General features: G+C 32.7%; 1 protein-coding gene across 6 annotated transcripts in view; it reads left to right on the top strand.

The window, feature by feature from the left end:
* The window catches only part of Vinc (vinculin), an 81,882-nt gene that overhangs the window by 38,771 nt on the left and 22,471 nt on the right, over positions 1–20,640 (top strand). The window contains exons 13-19 of one of the 6 annotated variants that reach the window (XM_071594325.1): positions 1–204; positions 938–1,029; positions 2,194–2,284; positions 6,959–7,051; positions 8,200–8,301; positions 11,128–11,247; positions 17,184–17,276. In XM_071594325.1, coding sequence (XP_071450426.1) covers positions 1–204; positions 938–1,029; positions 2,194–2,284; positions 6,959–7,051; positions 8,200–8,301; positions 11,128–11,247; positions 17,184–17,276 — 795 coding nt within the window. Of the gene's footprint in view, positions 205–937; positions 1,030–2,193; positions 2,285–6,958; positions 7,052–8,199; positions 8,302–11,127; positions 11,248–17,183; positions 17,277–19,928; positions 19,953–20,640 lie in introns of all 6 variants that reach the window. The other 5 variants (XM_071594326.1, XM_071594327.1, XM_071594329.1 and 2 more) reach the window with 5 other exon arrangements.

Genomic DNA, 20,640 nt, shown 5'->3' with positions numbered 1-20,640 from the left:
AGGAGCAAATGAGGCGCCAAACTAAGGTGTGTGAGGAGTCATTGTTACGAGGTCAAGCTGGAGCTGGTCAGCTAGTTGAGGGTGCTTCGAATATTGCACGTCTTGCCAATCGTGTTCTCATGCTGGCAAAGCAGGAAGCGGACAATTCAGAAGACCCAGACTTTATCGCAGGAGTCAATGCAGCATCAGATTCTCTTCAGAATAGTAAGTCTATGTTTTATCTGGTTAGAAGTTAAAGGAACAATCAGGCATGGCTAGTGTGTTCATCATTTAGTATTCATGTTTTTGGTATATTGTCAATTTTTCATGAAGTAATGGCATTTTATTCAATGTCAAATCCTGTTAGCCTTCAGGCAAGTTCTGTGATCCTGTTTATTTGGGTTTGTACAGTTTTCGTGTTAACTGCAAATATTTTGCTTATACTTGTTGCCGCCAAGTTTTTAATTTAATAATGCTGGTACTGTACATTAACATTAACTCATGAAGCGATGATTCATTTGAGATGATGTGAGAACGAGCAATGAACCTATTTTTTCCGGATGTCTCCTCGAGTCGCAATGTGCTTTGCAGCAGAATTTTTTAATCCAAAATCACCTTTCTTTTCCCTTAATTTAGATTTCAATCGTCTTTGCATGTGGATTACACAACATGACTATCTTTTAAAAAATAACTGCTTCAACTCTGTTTGCAAAAGTAGCTATTTTTCTTCATCTTTTTTTGTTAATTTGTACATTATTTTGGAAAAGTAGTTTATCACCTCAGATAAGAAATCTATGGTACAGTAAAATAGGATCATTGATACATATGGAAGCTGAACAGTGTTGGCCTCAAGGAAAAATTATAAAAGGTTTTATCTCTATAATTCCAAAAGAAAAATTAAGTGCTCCATGTTTTGTGATTTGGCTTTAATTGTGGTTGGTTCGCTTCCATTTTACAGATGTTACTCCCATGGTTCAAGATGCTAAGGCTGTGGCTATGAATATGAATGACCATAATGCCATTACCAGATGGAGAGATTCAAACAGAGCCGTAAGTTGTTTCACCCAAGAATTTTTATGACTTTCTTTAACTATTGTAATCCACTATTTAGATTATGTATCTAATCCCCACTTATGTGGGAAATTATATTTCTGGAAGCAAGTGGTAAAGAATAAATAAGCTATAAGCACAAAGCATCACTAAACATAGACCGTAAAGCAGACTGTTAAGTTGACTGTATTGAGGTCATAATAAAAACATTGAAGATTAATTAATGAAATGGCTAAATCATGTCCAATCTGCATGTATGACCAGGAGAAGATCCATTATTCAACAAATGACAAATGTCGTTCGCCTCCAATTAAGGTGTTATGAGGCAAGTTCATGTTAGTTTCGGGCAAGTGCTCCATTAGTATGCTGCAGCAGTTTCAACAGTACCCTAGAATCTCTCTCCACATTATTTGTCAGGGTAAATAAAGGGGAAAAGTAAGATTAAGTGAATGGCTCATCAATTTCTGACTTCTCTAGGAGATGCACGTCTCTTTTGAGCATTTCAATTTGAATAACTAGGATGGAATTGGTATTTTTTTATCCCATCAAACTATTTCTGTGGAATGAAAGGAGAGAAATGCCATTGAGGCATTCAATGCAAGCAGATTGTAGATTTGCTCACCTGCAATAAGGGTGAATACTAGATACTTTGTTAGTTGGAGATTGGGTAATCTAGGGATGATTTTTATAGGATCACAAATCATTAATTATTTGAGGTTGCCTAGTGATAAAATGAACCGCCATTGTTTATATACTGTTTCTGTTTTTACTGGGACTCTTTATAAATTAAGAGGATCATCAAACTAACCATTTTGTAGAGCCATGGGAAGGCTCATATTATAACCCAAACTAGGTCAAATACAGTATTAGATGTAAATGCTTCAATTAGTGTCAGTGAAGAAACATTGAAAGCCGAAGATTTGTAAATATGTAGCCAAATACTGATAAATAAGGGGTAACCTATCATTGGTGAAATTTTCTTTTCCTTAAAATAATGTTGTAAATCTCCCTGGGGTCATCTAATATGTGAGACCAGCCTTTGCCCAGGAATATGCATATGACTAATCTTTGATAGTGTTATAGGAATGATGTTTATTTAAATTTTAATTAATGAAAAATATACATTGAATGAGCATGAAATAATTAGTGCTTTTCCTCGCTCAGCTCCTTTCATCTGTGGGTTTGGTGAGACAAGCTGTAACTGTGACTCCTGATCTACCCCCACCACCTGATATGAGTGCCCTTCACATCAATGGTAAGTTTGCCAATTTACCCAAAGTATAAAAATATAACCATAATTATATAATAAAAAAACTAACCATACAATTTATTTTCAGGATGAAATAATGTTAAAAATACTCACTATTGGTATTTCAGGCACTGATATTATTGTCATTATCCTTGTATGTATGAATTTTTTAATAATCATTTTGATTTTTTCATAAAATTTATCGACAATTTATAAATTGCTTCCTTTCATTTTCAGTTATAGAAATTTGACACCGTTAAAATGACTGATTTGTTTACCTTCCTGCCAAATATTTAAAGTATTCAGTAATTTCCAATTGGAGATTACCAATTTTATGTTTATTTATCTCTATACTAACAAAGTCATTGTAAATACTCGGCCTTAGTTGGTCTCTGGTGATTACTTCCCAAAAATTGCAGAAAGCTGCGACCATATGGTTTGAGGACTCTTGTTTTAGATATTTTTTAATGTTACCATGAAAGTTGGTAGCTATTTTAAGTTAATCTATGGTACTGTAATTATGTATTGCTTAAAAAATAGTTTTTGTATGTATTTAGCATTTCAGTTCAAAATTGGGTACAGTTAAGAATAGCTGGAATAGGTCAATGATTTTTTTTTGCCCTGAATGTTGGCTCACAATCAATTTCATACAACCTTAAATTTCTAATTTTTAATTTCATAATTGCGACAATAAAGTGATGAACCACTCCATTGTTCCCATTTCCTTTAATCCATTTGTTTTATGTTTATTTATAACTATAAATTATTTGTATCCGTATACATGCCATAGTATTAATCTTGATTCTACAGTGCCTTAATAATCTAACATTAACATCAAGTTTTGAGGTAGCCACTTATTAAAATAGTGAAAGAAGTTGACTTTAGGATGTAATACTTATCCAAATAACTGAGTTAAGTAATCAGAAAGAGCATAGACCAGCAGGTGAGCCTTAATTACATGAAATATTTTTCACCCACTCCATTTACTAAAGTTCTTCTTCTAGGTTATCCCTGCATACCAACATGAAAATCATGTTCCTCCTGAGACCACTCAAATTCTAGCTTAGGGAATGAAATACAGTAACAATAATCTTTTTTACTGGCCTAATTGACCATATTCCAGAGTAATGTGCACATGATATAAGGCATGTCAAAAAGATTACCAGTTAAGTATCAATAAAATATTCATTTGAAACTTTTAACCCTTTCGCTGCTGTGAACCTGCTTTTTACGTTCACATGGTTGTCTAGTGTGAACTTATCTTCTCATCATCCGTGTTTCATTATCATGCTTTGAAATTTATTATAATTATATTCATCCAAATAAATTAATAAAAATTTTCTAGTCAGTAAATGGTGAATCTAGATTATTTTTATTACATTCATATTTTTATTGTGTAGATTTTTTCATTATTTCGGAAATAATAAATTCTACAGAGATATAATATTCTCCTTTTTCACAGCATGTGAGGAATAAGTTTCCAGAGAGTGAATCACAGTGGAAGGTTTAACTATTATGCAGAAAATCATTAATCAAGTGCTATAAATGTTCCACTTAGAAAGCTTAAACAGCCTGAACACCTTTTACAAATAGGGCTTCAGTTGCAGCCATTTTAAGATTACAAGGCAGCTTATTGAACAATGATTTAGGTCCTAAAGGTGCATCTCTCATTTTAGCCAATCAATCATTGTTACCACTAAGGAAATTCATTTTTACCAAAGATGTGAAGAGTGGAATCCATTTGAAACAAAATGTAGGGAGCCAACCTAAACAGTTTTGTGCAAACCGACTTTTGCGCTAATTGAATTTTATGATGAAATTTTTCTTCCACCTTGATTTACTTGAGAAGGTATATCATTTCATACCTTAATAATTATTTATTTATAAAATGAAAGCAGTAATTTACTAAACCTGTGAACTCACCTAATTTGTTCATGCTGTGATTTTATCATTTTTTTAAATGTAATAAAAATACTTATGTATGTACATAATTAGTATGAAAGTTGTCCATAGCAGAAAAGTTTTCAAGCAAGTTAGGCAAGGTTGTTCTCTACTCAAATGCCGAGAAATATTCCCTGACTCCCCAGAAAAACTCTCAAATACTACTGCTTTTCAACCTTTGATTCCTCGAACAATCCAGGATTAAACTTGAAATCAATTCCTAACTCTAAAGCTAAAGGCTCAGCTTTTGCCAATGGCATGAGACCAGAAATTCAAACAGAGCTCTTACCTGTTTAATCAGATGATCAACTTCACGCCCAATCCTCTTTTTTGCCAGGTGTGGGAGCTTCCTTTTTCATTCATTTTTGCTTTCCTTGAGTGCTGGTTCTAACTATTCACCATTATTTAATTGTTGACAAGGCAATTAGGTATTCCAAACTTTTCTGATGCTAGTGTTAGATCACCAGGATCGACTGCTTCTATCAGCTGATTTTTTATCTTAGCAGAATAAAATTTTAATTCACATATTCATTTTTCGATGTTCTCTAAAGTTACAAGTTTGCAAATAAAACTGAACCCAAATAAAAAGGTGTGTTTCGTAGTTTTTTTATAATCTACCTCACTCTGAACCCTGGAATTGACTAATTGTGTATGGCAGAAGAAAAACAATGAGAAGAAATATTTTAAGGAATAATAGTTATACCCTGGTATCGTACCTTAACTCAGGAAAATGGGTGGGAAAAAATTCAGGTCAGGACGAATTTGAATAAACTGAATACCAAACAATAACAAGTTTCACTTTCCAGCCTGTTTAGCTGTTAAAAGAATGTAATTTCCATAGATTATAACAATCAATGATGGAACAATAAATTATGCACAATGTATTTCCTTAACAGTGGTAGTAAATTCTAAGTTCTAATTATATTGCTTTAGGGAGTACTTATGCTTGTTATGTTTAGGCATACAATCTTAGTAGCTGTATGTACTTTGACAAAATAACTTTTACTGGAAAATACTTCTAAAATAAATAATTTTGGTAGCTGTTTTGCGTCTATATTAAATTTTTCCTTTACCAATAATTTAATGCTTTTTTTGGCTTACTTTATTTCATATCCTATTTCATTATGGCTGTTGCAAGAAGAACTAGTGATATTTTTTGTTTATTATCACTCTCACAAAAAGAGGTATTTGCTATCAGTTTTGAAAATACTCTTTGTTGCTCTGTAAATGCTTAAGTATCCTAATTTTCAGTTTCATTACTTCTGATATCACTTGATTAGTATCTTAAGATTTTTGTGAGGTAAAATTATGTTTCATCAACAAATACTTAGGATGGGAGTGCATATGTGCCATTTTGATTCTTTAGCAATTACTTTACCCGAGTTAATGGTCCTTGTAGCTTGGCCATAGCATAATGCTCAAATTGAACAAATGAATATAATTATCCTTTTAATGCAATGAAATTAAGACTATATTCTAATCTTTTTGAAAAGGCACTAGTATTCTGGCATGCAATCAATTTCATGAAAGCATCTCCAATTATAAATATTCAAATGGATTACAAGTATGTGCTGATAATGATGATTTAGGAAGCAATTTTGGTTTAGGGAGCAAAATCAAAGAATCTTTGTTAATATGGGGGAATTGGAAGTCAGGAATGGTGATGTGTATCTAGTTAGTTTTATCAAATTATTTATGTTATTTTGTGAGTGAATTTTTACTTTTTCATTAAAAATTGAAATGAATTCATTTGTTAGACTATGTAAGTGGCGTGTGCTCCATACCTGGCATGAAATTGTCCTTATAAAAGACCCTTGTGCTTGTCAATAAGTTGTACATTCTGAACACATTCTTCATGGCCCACTTATTTATGTAATCTCTTACCTTAGTTACACATTGAAATATCGCCCTAAAAAGGTTCTCAACTTATTTTTCCTTTCTGCTCTGTCATTACCCCTCTCTTCTCTCAGTCTGGGAGTTGACCAGAGGAAACGGCTTTGTAAGGATCAGTCTCACTGACTTAGTTATTTATCAGATTTCAAGGATGATCAATGCCATGACAATACAAATGCTTAATTACCCTTTGTTCTCCTATTGCTGAAGGCTCACCGACTACTTTTCTTTTGGTGATAGTATTTGGAACTGAAGGAGAGTTCATGAAATCCAGATATCTACATAATTAAGTAGGGAGAGCACCACTAGCAATTAGGTTTATTGAACTGGCCAGTTTAATCACGAAAACTAAAAATAATTCTTATGATATTTGTAATATTTGCTGACTGAAAATTGTAACTGCTATTCTTTCAGTAATCTTATTTATCAATGGCCTACACACAGTGTGTAATTATTGCGATCAAGTCCTGCTTTTAAGTTTCACCTTTTGTGGGTAATCTGCACTAAGGGTGAAATAACCTGGTTCAATATAGTAATTCCCCAGTTTTTCAGGAATAATTTTTTAGTGATAAATGATATATTTTTTTGATTTTTAGATAATTAATGTGAAAAAACATTTTATAAAATGATTGTTTTAGTTTCATTATGTATCAAAAGAAACAACTTGGGTTTTTGTCTGTTTATATCAATGCTTTTTAGTTAATGAATAATCCTTCCTGTAAAATTTGTTTGCATTAAGACTGCTTAATATCTTCTTGCTGTCACAATTAACCTTTTATATAACCCTTGTATCCTACCATCTTTCCTTTCTCTCTTGCTCCCTTTTCCTCTCTTGTTACTCAACAGCTGGACTACATGAAAGCCCTGCCGATGTGGGGGTCAACTTCGGTGATATCTTTAACGTCGATTTCAATGAAATATTTGCCCAACCTCAGAGAGGTATAGTGCAGAATTAACCCATTTGGTTACTTATGCTTTAATCTGTGTGTCATGCTTGTGTTTGGATAGTTGCTTTAATTTTCATGTTAATTCATTTGGAATAGCAATACCCTCTTGTGTTATAGCAAAAAGGAAGTGTATGCATTGGATGTTGCTTTTTTTACTCTGTTCGCATCTTGTTCAATGAAAATTTTTAGTTTTTTATTGTCCAGTCTCACTATAGACGTTATATTAGGTATTAGACTTAAAAATTTTGCTTTGTTTTCACATAATTCTTAGTTCATTGTCTAACCCTTAGGCTGTTATTCTGGATAAAATGGTGATTTGAGTGAAATGCGCAATCTTTAAATGTATTCATTGTAACTATTGTCTCTACTTTGACTTATATATAAATAATTATAATATAGATATATAAATTAATGTTGAAATTATTTTCAGAATAGCAGCTTTCAAGTGGTTTTTTGCTATAGATGATTGTCTTTTTTAATGAAAGCATGTTTGCTTTTGACCTTTTTAGAAATTAAAATATTTGAGCTCTGGAACAGGCATATCTAAAAATATTTGGAAATGGGGAATTAAGGGGTGCCTTTCCAGCTCTTCTCCTTTCATATAGTCTGTGATAAGCTATGAAGTTTATTATTATACTTCCAGCATTCAATTTCTGCCCTAATTTGTTTTACCATTTTCCACACTTTTAATGCAAATAATGCATAGCATATTGCTCAAGTATTCAATTTTTGATATGGTTTCTGCAGTTTTTTCCTCTAGTGTCTTCATTTAAAAAATGTTCCTTCCCCACTATCATTCATTTTCACTTTCATAAATGAGTGTGATTTCACCCAAAAGTTGCATGCACCATGTTAAAAATGAGTTTTTCACTTGGAGTATTGCTTGTATTAAAAATCTAAATGGACTGGATGATCAAAGAAGGATAAAGTACAGTTAAATTTATTAATAATTGATTATTTCATCTTTGTTGTGTTAACTTCATCTAATATGTGTTTTCAACCCTTTATTGATTTTAGTGACTAATATCTTTTCCAGGGACTGTCATTCCAGATTTGAGATGATTGATCCAGATACATTATAATATTCATTTACTGACTCCTTTTTTAAGTAGGTTTCGAGGCTAATTGTTGACTTTACAGATCACCACCATAGTGCAAATGGATGGCATAAACCTCCTTCACAGCAAGATCAAGATGGCCAGAGTGAATCTCAAGAGCCCATACATTTCTTCTCTCAGAAAGGTATTGAATAAAGTATCATCAGTTGATCCCTTGGTTAAAAGTGCCACATTTGTACATTTATCAAATTGGCTTTTAAAATTGCTGGAATTGTTTCAGTTGTAAAAGAGTAGTTGTGACAAGTGGGCCACGCTTTTGTTTCTTCTTTACTTCTATTCTTTATTGTCGTTATGTGCTTGTATTGGAACAGGAATGATAAGTATCTAGCTATATGCAAACTTAACCCTTAAGATAATGTCTATTAATACTGTATAGTGTATGTTAGAGGTCAATTAGAGGTATTTTTTCACCTTTCTCAGTAAATATTTCTCCTTTATCTGAGCAATTAAAGAAATCGCTACAACAACAAAAAATCCTGCACTAGTTAAGTAAATTTTTTATCTGGCGTAGTGATTTTTACCACCCTTGCTTCAGCCTGTGTTCTTCTAGTCATGAGGTGATTAGAGACTCACTTTTACTACAACTTATGACCATTTTATGTGAATTTCGGTCATTCAGATTGCCTCAAGGTATTCAACAATACTGTGATAGGATAGTACATCATATTCTTCTCCAAATTCTAATGTGTAATTGACATTTTCATTTTTTCATCGGTTCATTTCTTCCCTATACCAACAGAATTCTTAACCACTAATGGAATAGATTAGTTCTAATCTGTCTCTTCAGTTTATATTTGCTTATTATCGGCTTACTAGAAACCGTAAAATTGATACACACTGAAATGTGAATCTTTAAATAAGTTTTCTCTTCTAGAGTATCAATCATATCATTTTAATACAATTTCCTTTCATGTGACTTACAATCTTTTCACACTTCTATCAATCTTACAAGTTTAACAAGTTTTGTTAAAATCATCGAGGAAGAGAATACAGAAGATGTTCTTAGACCTTATTTAAGAAAGATCCATTGTATAACAGCAGCCAATACTAATTGTGGCATTTTTCTTGCATAGACAATGGTGATAGGAAAAATCTTCACTTCAGTAAAATGGTTGCAGAAAATGATGTTATAAGTGAAAGTGGAAATCGAACATATGCATAGTGAACATTTTATTTTGCATGATCAAGTCTCATTAATACCTTAAGGTATTTTACATTCTATTGCTTTAGAGGCTGATATTACAGGGAATTTGAAAACTGTACAAATTTCTTTTGTGTCGACTCATCATAAATATTTTACAGGCTTTCCTCTTAACCAACTGTTGTGACTTCATGCTTAGTAACCAAAACTCCACCATTAATGAAACAGAGATTCCACAAATTAAACATTGTTAAAGAAATCATAAAATTAGAGGAATCACGATTTAAAGGAATTTAAAGGTTACTAGAAATATACTGCCAAAATGAGTTGTGCTCATAATAATGCAAATAGTTTGTGTGAGAACTTAGAAAGTTCAATTTAACTTTTTATAGAAATTTCAGTTTTGTGATTAAATTGTATATTAATTTATTTAAAAGATAAGTGGGATGTACAAAGTGGTTCAACGTCTAGTTTACTGGCTCTATTTAAAATTTTATTTTAATTGAACAATTTCAGTAGAAAAGGTTTACAAGGATCTTTGTAAAAAATAATTATGTTAAATAGATACTTTCATGCAAATTCCATGGTCGAAATTGATCTGACAATAGCTGTCATCTTTCTGTCCCACTTTGCACTTAAATAAAATAGTTATTCTTTGCTTCTTAGTCTAATTTTAAACGTTTTTCACCTTCCTTGAATCCATCATCAAATCTCATATGCCTATCCTAAACTTTTCTTGTTCATTTTTCTACTATGTAGTATGTATTGGGATAGTAAGATTTTCATTTGCTGTAAACTTGACTGTTTACCTGTTAATTCAATTTCATATTTCAGTTTCATAGCTTAGAGATATTAATCTTGTGACTACTTCATGAGCAAAAAAGGCCCAAGCATGTGTCCACACAGTTTCAAAATAGCACTAATTTGCATTCTTGTTGCTCCAGATCATAGGTTATATTGGGCCATTTGGTTCAATACATTTATAAAGTGAATTTGAGAGATCTATTGTCAGTCTTTTATCTTATTAAAACCTCCACACCTGGAAATTAGGTTTCACTTCCTACCCTTGATTTTAACCATGCCAGAAATATTGGTGGCCTTGCATCATAAGGTCTTCCTTTTTTTATTGAGCATTGTAAGATCCTCATGGTGGGGGTAATTTTTTTGATAGCCAATGATGGCCCCTCAAAAAGTTGTCGGAAAGGCTTTTTCTGAAATTATTGTGAACAATTTTAAGGAAAGTTAAAATTATGTGTTCTACTTGCCATTGCATATGATTATTATATGCTGATAACCCATTAAATTGTCAATTAAATACCTTAAGAGACCAATTGAAGCACTTTTAGATGTCCATTGCCAGTGTGGGCCAAACAGGGGGCAAGAGCACTATGTTCGATGTATGGAGGTCACATATCCAACTCCATCTGGGTCTAATTAAGCTTAAATTCAGTAATTTAATATTACCCAGTATTTCAACATGGCTATGTCCTTTCCCAAAGCATTTATAAGTAGAACTTCTTATTTGAAAATGACACTAGGCCCTACAAGAAATTTCAGCTGCCTTATCTGCGTAGAGTTTCTAGTATATATATGGGTGTTTTCTTTGAAGTCTACTATTGTGCATGCTGGAAGGCATGTGATCAGATGATGTCATTCAGGTAGAAAGTTGATGCCTTAACTCCAACTAAACTACTCCATGAAAGGATGGAAATTAACATTCTTGCTTTTATAGGTGTGGGCCATTCTTATCTTCTTATTTAATCTATAATTTTCTGTCTGCTTGTGGGATTGGTGGCTGGTCTCATGAAGTTGGTCAAAGTCTGAGGGAGCAGCCTTCTCCATCAAGTCCGCGAGCTCCTTCTCCAGGGTTGGCAGCAATGGGAAGAACTTCTCCCAGGCCCATCAGTCCCTTTCCAAAATGGGCAAGAGGTACTGCCCAACTGTTGCAAAACCCTGTGATTCTGTACAATAACCAACCACATAAATATATCATCGCTTAATTTTCCCATAATTTTAGTTTTGTTAACTCTAATCCTAATAATTCTATTAATTAGTGTCAACTTGCATTTTTCAATTGTTCTTTTTCATGAAATTCCAATGGATCAAAGAGGTCATTTTATCTTTTTTGCTAATTTGTAGTTTTCAGGCAGGCATAGTAGTTCCCTTTGCAGAATGGAGTGAAAAGAATTGATGTAGGAGTTTTTGGGAAAACTAGTAAAGAAATATTTGGATCTTAGGCCTTGAAATATCAATTGTTTAGAAAGTTAACAAAATTCATTAGTAAAATCCAGTATAAAATTCATTGGTGTGATTTGGGACTTGGCAAATAATGTTCTCGACTGATTATAGGGAACTTTTTGCTCTCCACATTTATGAATACATATGCTTTTTTATATATGTGTCGGTGTGTGTGTAGAGAATAGATATTTGCTTAAAAAAGTTAAAACATTACATTTCACAAAACTGCACACATTTTTCGTAGGTTTTTAGGGCAGTTTGTTATCATCATCGTTGTCATCATTAGTGTACTAATTAGAGATAGGTTTTTAACAGCTTCTAACTTTTTCGCATATTTTATAGATATCCAAGGATTTTCTAAACCATACTTGCTCATCTCTCCTGCATCATTTTCTTCTTCAGTTCATCATAATTTCTACCAGTCTTCATGCTGTCATTAAAAAGGCTGATTCTCGTCCTTTCTCTTCCTCACTTGACCAACAGTTTCTCTTTTATCATGGTCAGTGGATATCACGGTTTCTCAATACCATGTCCTGTTGTTTAATTAGCAAATATTTTAAAGAATTCATTTAAAATGAAGTTTTTTCTCATTTTTACCCTATTTCTATTGAAAGATATGCTGTGTTACTGCTGAAAGCATTTCAGGCCTCCATTTCCTTCATTTGAAGCCTTAGTATAAAACTCTTTCTGCACTCAGAATCTTTTCCTTTAATCATTTCCTGTAGCTACCTCAGCAGGATTTAGCACTTCTCATGCAGCAGAAAAATGAGAGATATTATCTCTACTTAAATGTTTTCGATTAAGAAAATCTAAAAATAATTTAGATCTCTGATTCATTTTGGCAGTCAGTTTATTAGAACAGATGAGATGTTTTCAAAAGATATTAGGCTTACTAGTCTGAAGACGGAAGTACATGACTGTCCCAAAAATAAGAAGAATATATTTGTGAAAAAATTTTTTGTATATCCAAGTACAAATAAATAAAATTCTTCAAAATAGTACCATTGTGTATCAATACACAGATGCCAGCACCTCTACCAGTTGTGGTATGTTTTCTAGAAGCCATTGACGGGAACCTCCTTCCGACACCCCATCACAGCCTCCTTCACATTATCCAGCATATCAAAATGGTAACTTTTCGAGCTCCTTTTAGTCTTGGGATCAAAAAGACATCCAGTACTGTCACAGTAATGCTGTAGGGTGGCGGGGGCAGTAGTGTCACTTTGTGCTTGGCCAGGTACTCTGTCATGAGGAACCCGATGTGGAATAGCACTTTTCATGGTGCAACCTCCAAATTGGCAAAGACCTCCTTCCTGATGTTTTCCACTCTTTTTCACAGCCCTTCGAGGACTTCCATGTAAAACCCACTGCCCCTGTCTGTTTACAGCATTGAAAGGATTAAAGTTGTTGGCCAATCACAAAATATGCTGATTTGAATCAACTAGTGTTATGAAATGAACAAAATTGAAGTTGCCATTTTTTTACTAATGGATTCTTCTTTCTTCCCGCTGTTCTTATTTACTTAGTCTTTTCTAATTATTATAAACATATTTATTTGTCTTTTTTGTTCTTTATGATATTTCAAATTATTTTTCTCAACGAAAAATTTCAGCAACTTTCTTACAAAATTTCCTTTTCCGCTTATTCCTAAAGCATCAATCCTCAGTTTCAGGGCTGTAGTACTTATAATATGCCATCACAAATCTTCAAAAGATGACATTGAGAGCTTTGGGATATGGAAATTCGGATCAATAATGTTTTTTCCTCCTGTCATTCATGTCCACCAGGTGTCAAGGAACTCCCTATTAATCACATACCAGGGGTGGGTGTCCCTATGATTAGAAATTACTGTTTCAGATGCTGCTGAGCAATTCTAAGATGTAAAAGGGCCTTTAAAGAAAGAAGTAGATATGTAGCTATCATTATTACCTAAACTAGGAAGAGATTTAATGCCTCCTCTACAGCACCCCAAATAATAATACTTTATTCGCTATTCACTATTTGCAGGTTCTGCATGGTTTTGTCATTAAATAAAAAAATGTGCATCAGATAGGGAAATTCATGTGGATTCATTAGTATGCAACGTCTGTCCAATAAATACGCGAACTGAGGCCAAAAAACTATATCTTGCAAAATATAGTCTACATTGATTTCGTCCCCTTCAAAGTACTCTCCATTCGTCGCTATGTACCTATTCTTTCTTCTTTTCCACTGTTTAAAGCACCCTTGGCAGTCCTCGGCAGTTAGGCTTCTTAGTTTTCTCATCGATTCTTACTTTATTGGGTCCACATCTTCCCACTGATGTCCCCTCATCACATTTTTTGCCTTTTGGGAATAGGAAAAAGTCGCATGAGGCAAGACCTGGTTAATAAGGAGGATGATCAAGGATGGTGATTGAATTTTTTGCCAGAAACTGGTGACAACCAATGCTGAATGTGCAGGTTTATTGTCACGGTGAAGGATCCAGCTTTGAGTCAAATTTAGTCGCACATACTGAACGCAATCTCTCAAACGCTCGAGAACTGTAATGTAGAATTCAGTCTTTACTGCTGGTGCTTCAGGAAGAAATTCATGATGAACTGTAAGGTATGATGGATGATGGTATAAGGATGATGTTAACTGTAAGGTAAAACTCAGCACTTACTATTTGTCCTTCACAAAGAGATTCATGATGAACAATATCTTCGACATCAAAGGAAACCAGGAGCATGACTTTGATTTTGGATCGGCTTTTTCTTGACTTTCTGGTTTGATTTAATCCACTTGAAAACGAATGTTTTCTTCTCAGCATTATCACCGTAAACAGCTGTCAATATTTCAGTAATTTCTTGATAACTTTTACTGCACTTCACCAAAAATCTTGATTTTGATTCGTTGCTCCGTGATTATATCAATTTCCATTTTTCACCTTCAGTAAAAACAAGGACCACAGAAACTAACATAGCTGGCACCATAGGCACAGCTCGACTATCCGCCAAGCACAGATGGTTCATTGGGTTTGAGGCAACTAGCGCCGCTAGTGGGCGGGGCTACAATCCATCTCATGGCTGCCAGATTGCACCAGTTCGTGAATTTATTGGATAGACCTCATGCAACACAGAGAATAATATTATTTACATTATGTAGGGATATTTTAAAAGTACCTTTTAAAATCCAATTTAAAAAGCATTACAATGTTTCAATAAAGTATTATATTAAGTTCATAAAATATATAGTTCATTAAATTAATTCACTGAATATAAAGGTTTACTAAATAGGTATGCTTTAATATATGCTTGAATGCTGTCTAACAGCTGATGATTTCAACCCTCTTTTCATGAAAACGAGTGCAAAAAATATCGGCTATGTTGAAAATGGGAAGAAATGCGTTCGACATGTGTATTTTGGAAACAAACCATTCCCTGAAAAGAATTCACTAAGAGCCTGAGTAAAGATGTTTACTAATAGATGTTTTGCTACATATATATGGGAATTATCTTCGTAAGTTATATTACGTGAAATGTAAAAAGTTATTAGATTAGCACATATGCAGGCGAAATTTTTTGAATGGTTCTAGATTTTCAATGGTTAAAGCAAATCATAAAAATTACTGCATCAATTTTTCACACCATACCATCTCTCCTTCCTACTCGCCTTTCTGCTACCCATAATTTACTATTGACCAAATTCTCTTAGGATCCATGCCTCCCTCTATGATACTCTCCAGTGTGTATGTATGTGGACAATTGAATAATTCTTGCCTTCTGAAGATGACATAATTTGCCAAAACTTGAGTTGCCCCATTAAATTTACTAAGTGTATTTCTCTCTTCTCTGGGAAGAAGAAATTTCTCAAGTTGTCAGTTGTTTTATGTTGGTCACTACAAGAAATAACTGAAGACATTCTCTTCAATTTTTGTGTTGTGAAAGTTTTTTATATTTTCTTAAACATTATCATTTGATTCATTTAAAAATCGATGAAACAGAAACTTTTATAATGCTCCAAATGACCACACCATGAACTAATTTTTCAATAATTAAACCAAAATGCAAAAAATGCCCTGATAACATTTATTAATTTAAAATAGCATCAGTCAAAAATGGGTTGACAGTAGACACAAAATAGCAGTAGCCCTGGACAGCCAAGTAATTTAATTGTGTATCAAGTAAATAATTACACTCAGGAACACCAGGTACGCCAACGTTGGTGAAATTAGTTAGAAATTCTAAGATTTCTAATATCGAAAGTGCCTGCCAAAACAAAAAATACAAATAAAATTGTTATGCTGTGGCTGAAATGTTAGTTGATTTCATCTATTCTCATATGGGCATTTTGGATTTTTTTGATGGAGGTGTGCATTGTCAGGATAAACTTTGGAAATTAATTCATATTATTCATGTATAAATTTTTTCACTTGGCATTTTAAAGAGGTGGGCTCTGATAACTAAACTGCTGCAATGTATTCTGTATCCGTAAAGAGTTATGCAGCTAACATATAACCATTTTGGAACTTCTACAATATAATTGCATTGTAGAGATACAGTAAAGTTATCTATAAATTATAATGTTTTTACTAATTTCCAATATGATCTGGGGTTTTCGTAAATTAAATATCATCTGGAAAATTTAGAAATCAATTCCCGAGAAGGTCAAGAAATCTAATATCGTTGACATTTTAGTGCCCCAAATTGATTATTGTCCCAGGTCCAAAATTGATTTGAAATTTACAAATGTGTACATTTGGAATTAATTACTCCAGAATTTTGATACTAAATTGTTTGCATTGTAATACTGAGAACTTATTGGTAAAGAAGAATGAAGTCAAGTAAAAACTGTGTGGCTGCTGAATTCTAGTTAGAATTTGCATGCAGTTTAATTTACAAGGTAAAATTTAAGATTCCAATCCCTAATGCATGAGGCCCATTTTGTACCCGAAATGAGGTGATTTTGCTCATCTTATATTAATGCAATAATGTCTCCCTAAACATTACCAGTATGTGTCTCAGAATTAATGACATTCCCTATTATATTGTTAATTTCAATTTCTCCTGCTCCCTTGATATCATCAAAACTAAATTAACTGTAACTGACCAAGGTCTGTGTAATATTAGGAAGCAAATTTTATTAATTTACCTTAGTATGTAAGTGCCTTTGCTAAGTTGAGTAACAATTGTTAAAGATACTAAAGGGGATGAAGGCCAAAACATTCCGCATTCATCATTATCTACATCATCATGTTTATCTTCTTGTGGTTGTTTTGATTTGCATTATTAATGTTAAACCTATTATCACTTTCAAATTTTAAAGATACTATTTGGTGACCTCTAAATATATACTTTTTGATATTTTAATTTAATCTCAGTGAAAAATTAAAATTTTACAATTATTTTTAAATTGTGTGTCTGAAAAAACCCATTGTTCTTCTTTTAATATCTTTGTTTCTCTAAATAATCATTATGCCAAAAATCATGGTGGTTGTATATATTCCATTAACTTAGATTTGTAGTTAATGATATTTTTTCTCATTGGCCAGCCTTTTAATTGCATTGATACTTATGAATGACAAGGCAGTCATCATTGGTTTCGCAAGCAAAGTTTATTTTGCTACAGTTAGGTCCTATAGACTCTAATGATTGTTTATTGCACAGGAGGGACCACAGACCTGTTGTACCAAGAGTTAGCATCTGAAGAAGAACAGAAGCATTATAATGATTCTATGAATTATAACCAGACTGATAGAGGTAAAAAAATGATTTGTATTATTCTTTGACATATTATGTTTGCTTGTACTCTCAGCTGCATCAACTTCTTTGGAGTTTAATTTCTGTGCCCAAATTTCTGTTACTGAATTACTCTCAACATGAAATCTTTCAAATTTAATTGGTGTTTGTTGAAGCCTTGAGAAATTGCTTTAAAGGTGTAATGCTGTCTATCCTCTTTTGGCAAGCTCCATAAATGTGTGCTCCTGAGAGTGCAATGAATTTATTTGGTTTGCAGGGTACTAAGTATGATTTTTGAACCTAAATTGTCATCCCTTCCAGTATTACTCTTTTCTTTAAAAAGTTCTCAATTCTTTCTCTCTCAGGAAATACAAAAACCCTTTCTTTCATCTTTTTCATCCATTGCATCACACTAATTCATACATACATACATAGATATATAGATAATCTTCTTTATTTTGGGGCTTTATTGAGGCTATTGAGTCCCTTCTAACACTTAGCCTCTAAATACAGGGTGCGGCACCATAATTTCCTATTTTAAAGGGGTTTAGCTTTATAAAAAAGGAAGTTATGTTACCGCACCCTGTATATATATACATAAGTTTAACAGTCCCAGGAAATTTTTTTATGCTCACCTTACTTAATATTTTTAGATGTGAATGGATTAAAGTATTATTTTATTTTTGTCATTATTGTTAGGCTGTGCTGAAGAGAAGGCATTTCTCATATTTATATCAAGTCTGTATCTAAAATCCATATGAATTAACACTATGCTCTGGTAGCAGCATATTCATTGTAATAAGACCTGTTCACACATCTCATTACTCATGAAAGTTAAAATACTTACCCATAAAAGTTAAACATAACAGGCTTAAATTTGTGGAATTCCTTCATGATGAGGGTAGAGAAAGATACTTTGCTCTTCCACAAACTTTATAACCAAAAGCTTTATAACTTTACACGACCATGGTTTTGATGCTGCGCATCATCATCTCACCATGGTCGTTTGAAGTAATAAATCTTTATGTGGAAGAGCAAAGTATCTTTCTCTGTCCTTATAATAAAAGTTAGTTGCAGATTGAAAAGATCATTACATCCTGTAACACCTTGACTCTGCTTGTTTTATATTCTCTATTGTGAATACCTTTGTATGCCATTAAAACAAAACTCATTGTACTTTTGGACCATAATTTTATTAATATAATTCACGACACTTGCATTTTAATTCAGCCATTGAAGGAATTGGAGCTTATGGTGGTCATCATGGTAGTAAAAATGTCCGTATTAACTGAAGTCACCCGACACCAATATCTAATGCCAATCAATCAAACTCTTAAAACAAGCACCCATTTGTTTATTTCATACTTGTGGTTTGTGTATTTCTCAAAGATTTACAATTTATTGTGCAGGTATTTAAGATTAATGGAGTTGCATTACTTTATTTCCAATAGTTTGCTGACTTTATGGTATTTTAAATTTAATGATGTCATCTTTTCATATTTAAATGTGTGCCTCAAAAATCACATTTTATAGCTTGTAGCAACTCTTTATGCATATTTGAGCTGCAGTATATCTAAAAGTGCCTATATTAGATGTTGTTTTATGGTTAGCATTAAAACTTGGAGTTTTAAAAATATGTAGTGATTGTATACATATGTATTTGGTCCCTTGTACTGCAAATTTTAGTGTTACGTATGCTCCAAAATGTTTATGGATCATTTTCATGTACTTCAGAATGAAATTTTACCCTTATGTGGTGTATGAATGTGAATGCTGTCTTTATTTCTATCACTAATGGATTTCTTTTATAGGAGATAATTCTTATTTTCTTAAGCATTTGTATTGCAGCAAGTTTAGAGTGCATGTAAATATGTATGGGGCAAAGTCATTCCTTTTATTGTTATGCAACCTTATCCTCTTCCAGTGATTCGTGTTCATTAGTGTTTCTCTCAGATTATGAGTAGATATATCACATTCACATACATGGATGAATGAAATGTTGCATGAAATGGAATGCTGTTTGTTATGCGTATTTCAATTATGATGGCAGTAGTGAAATGAGAGGGATTGAATTGAATGTGGAAATGTCTGCTTTTTTTATTCTTTCAGGGATGAGTAATTGTAATGAAAGTAGTTTTGTGTATTTTTATTATTGATTATTCCTGCTATTCAAATTACCTTAATTTTCAGGAAATGTAAATGAAATGCTGATATATTCTATTTCTGATGTTTCTAACAACCCACGTAATTTTTTTTAAAATGTTGATGGGAAACTGAATTGTTGCATTATTAATAGGTATTTTTACTTTTACCGAGTCTTCCTTTTTCAGGTACTCCCAAATTTTCCCCTGTTAATTATGTTACCAGGTATAAAAATTTAGGAATGTAATGCCTAAAGATAAAGATCCTTTTGTAATTTAATTCAGTTAAGAGTTATTAAATCCCAAAATCCTTGTGTCAAGTGTATATTAACCTTATTGATTTAATAATCATGCATTTATGTTGTCTTATATTTTTGTTACTCGTGATGATACTGTAATAACATTTGAAACCAGTCATAAAATTTGAGCATGAAGCCATCTCACTAAAGTAAGGAGTGCGTAGTTGCATTTGAAGTAATTGAAACATTCTCATTTCTCTCTTGTATTGCAAAAATGGATTTTATTACGCAAGATTATTTAAATTATTGTGATCAAGGTGAGTGAATAGAATATTACTGGTCCTTCCATCCCAGGCTTTCACATAAAATATAGGAATTTTTGCATGATTAATGCAAATTCAGTGGAATTGCACTTTATTTAACTAGTCATTAAGGGCATAGGCAAAAAATATAAAACTTTTAATTTATCAGATTATACTTTTTTATTAAATAGGTATATCACATACGCTAAATCCAGCCACTCAGATTATAGTAGTAGTGGTTTAACTTGAATCACTAGCTTCGTGTTATACAGGGTCATCAGTTGACAATATTACATAATATTGAAAAACTAATTACTTAGTATATAGCCCAACAAGCCCCAGGCAATATTTAATGTTAGGATTTTAAACCATTGTCCAGAATATCCGTTCATTTTTTTTCTAGTGAGATATTCATTTCGATAGTGTGCTCAAAATGTTAGTGATTATTGTTGATGAATTAAGCATGAGAAGCCATAGCAGTAAATTTTTATACAAAATCATGTTAATATGATATGATAATTCATATTTTTAAGTGAAGAGTTTTGGTAAATTGATGAATTCTGTCACTTTTTTCCTTGATAAATCAGTGGTCAAATTTAGACAAATGGAAGAAACAATGCTATTAAAATGCTACTATTTTCAATTTTTTCCTGGCACTCACTGAAAAGTTGTTGTCCCCTTGGAGTATTTCCTCAATCCATCA

This window comes from Hetaerina americana, unplaced genomic scaffold (genome assembly GCF_022747635.1).
Source record: "Hetaerina americana unplaced genomic scaffold, ioHetAmer1.1.p SCAF_6, whole genome shotgun sequence".
NCBI lineage: Eukaryota > Metazoa > Arthropoda > Insecta > Odonata > Calopterygidae > Hetaerina > Hetaerina americana.
Note: the sequence above shows the minus strand (reverse complement) of the source record. Positions and strands in the feature narration are given on the sequence as shown.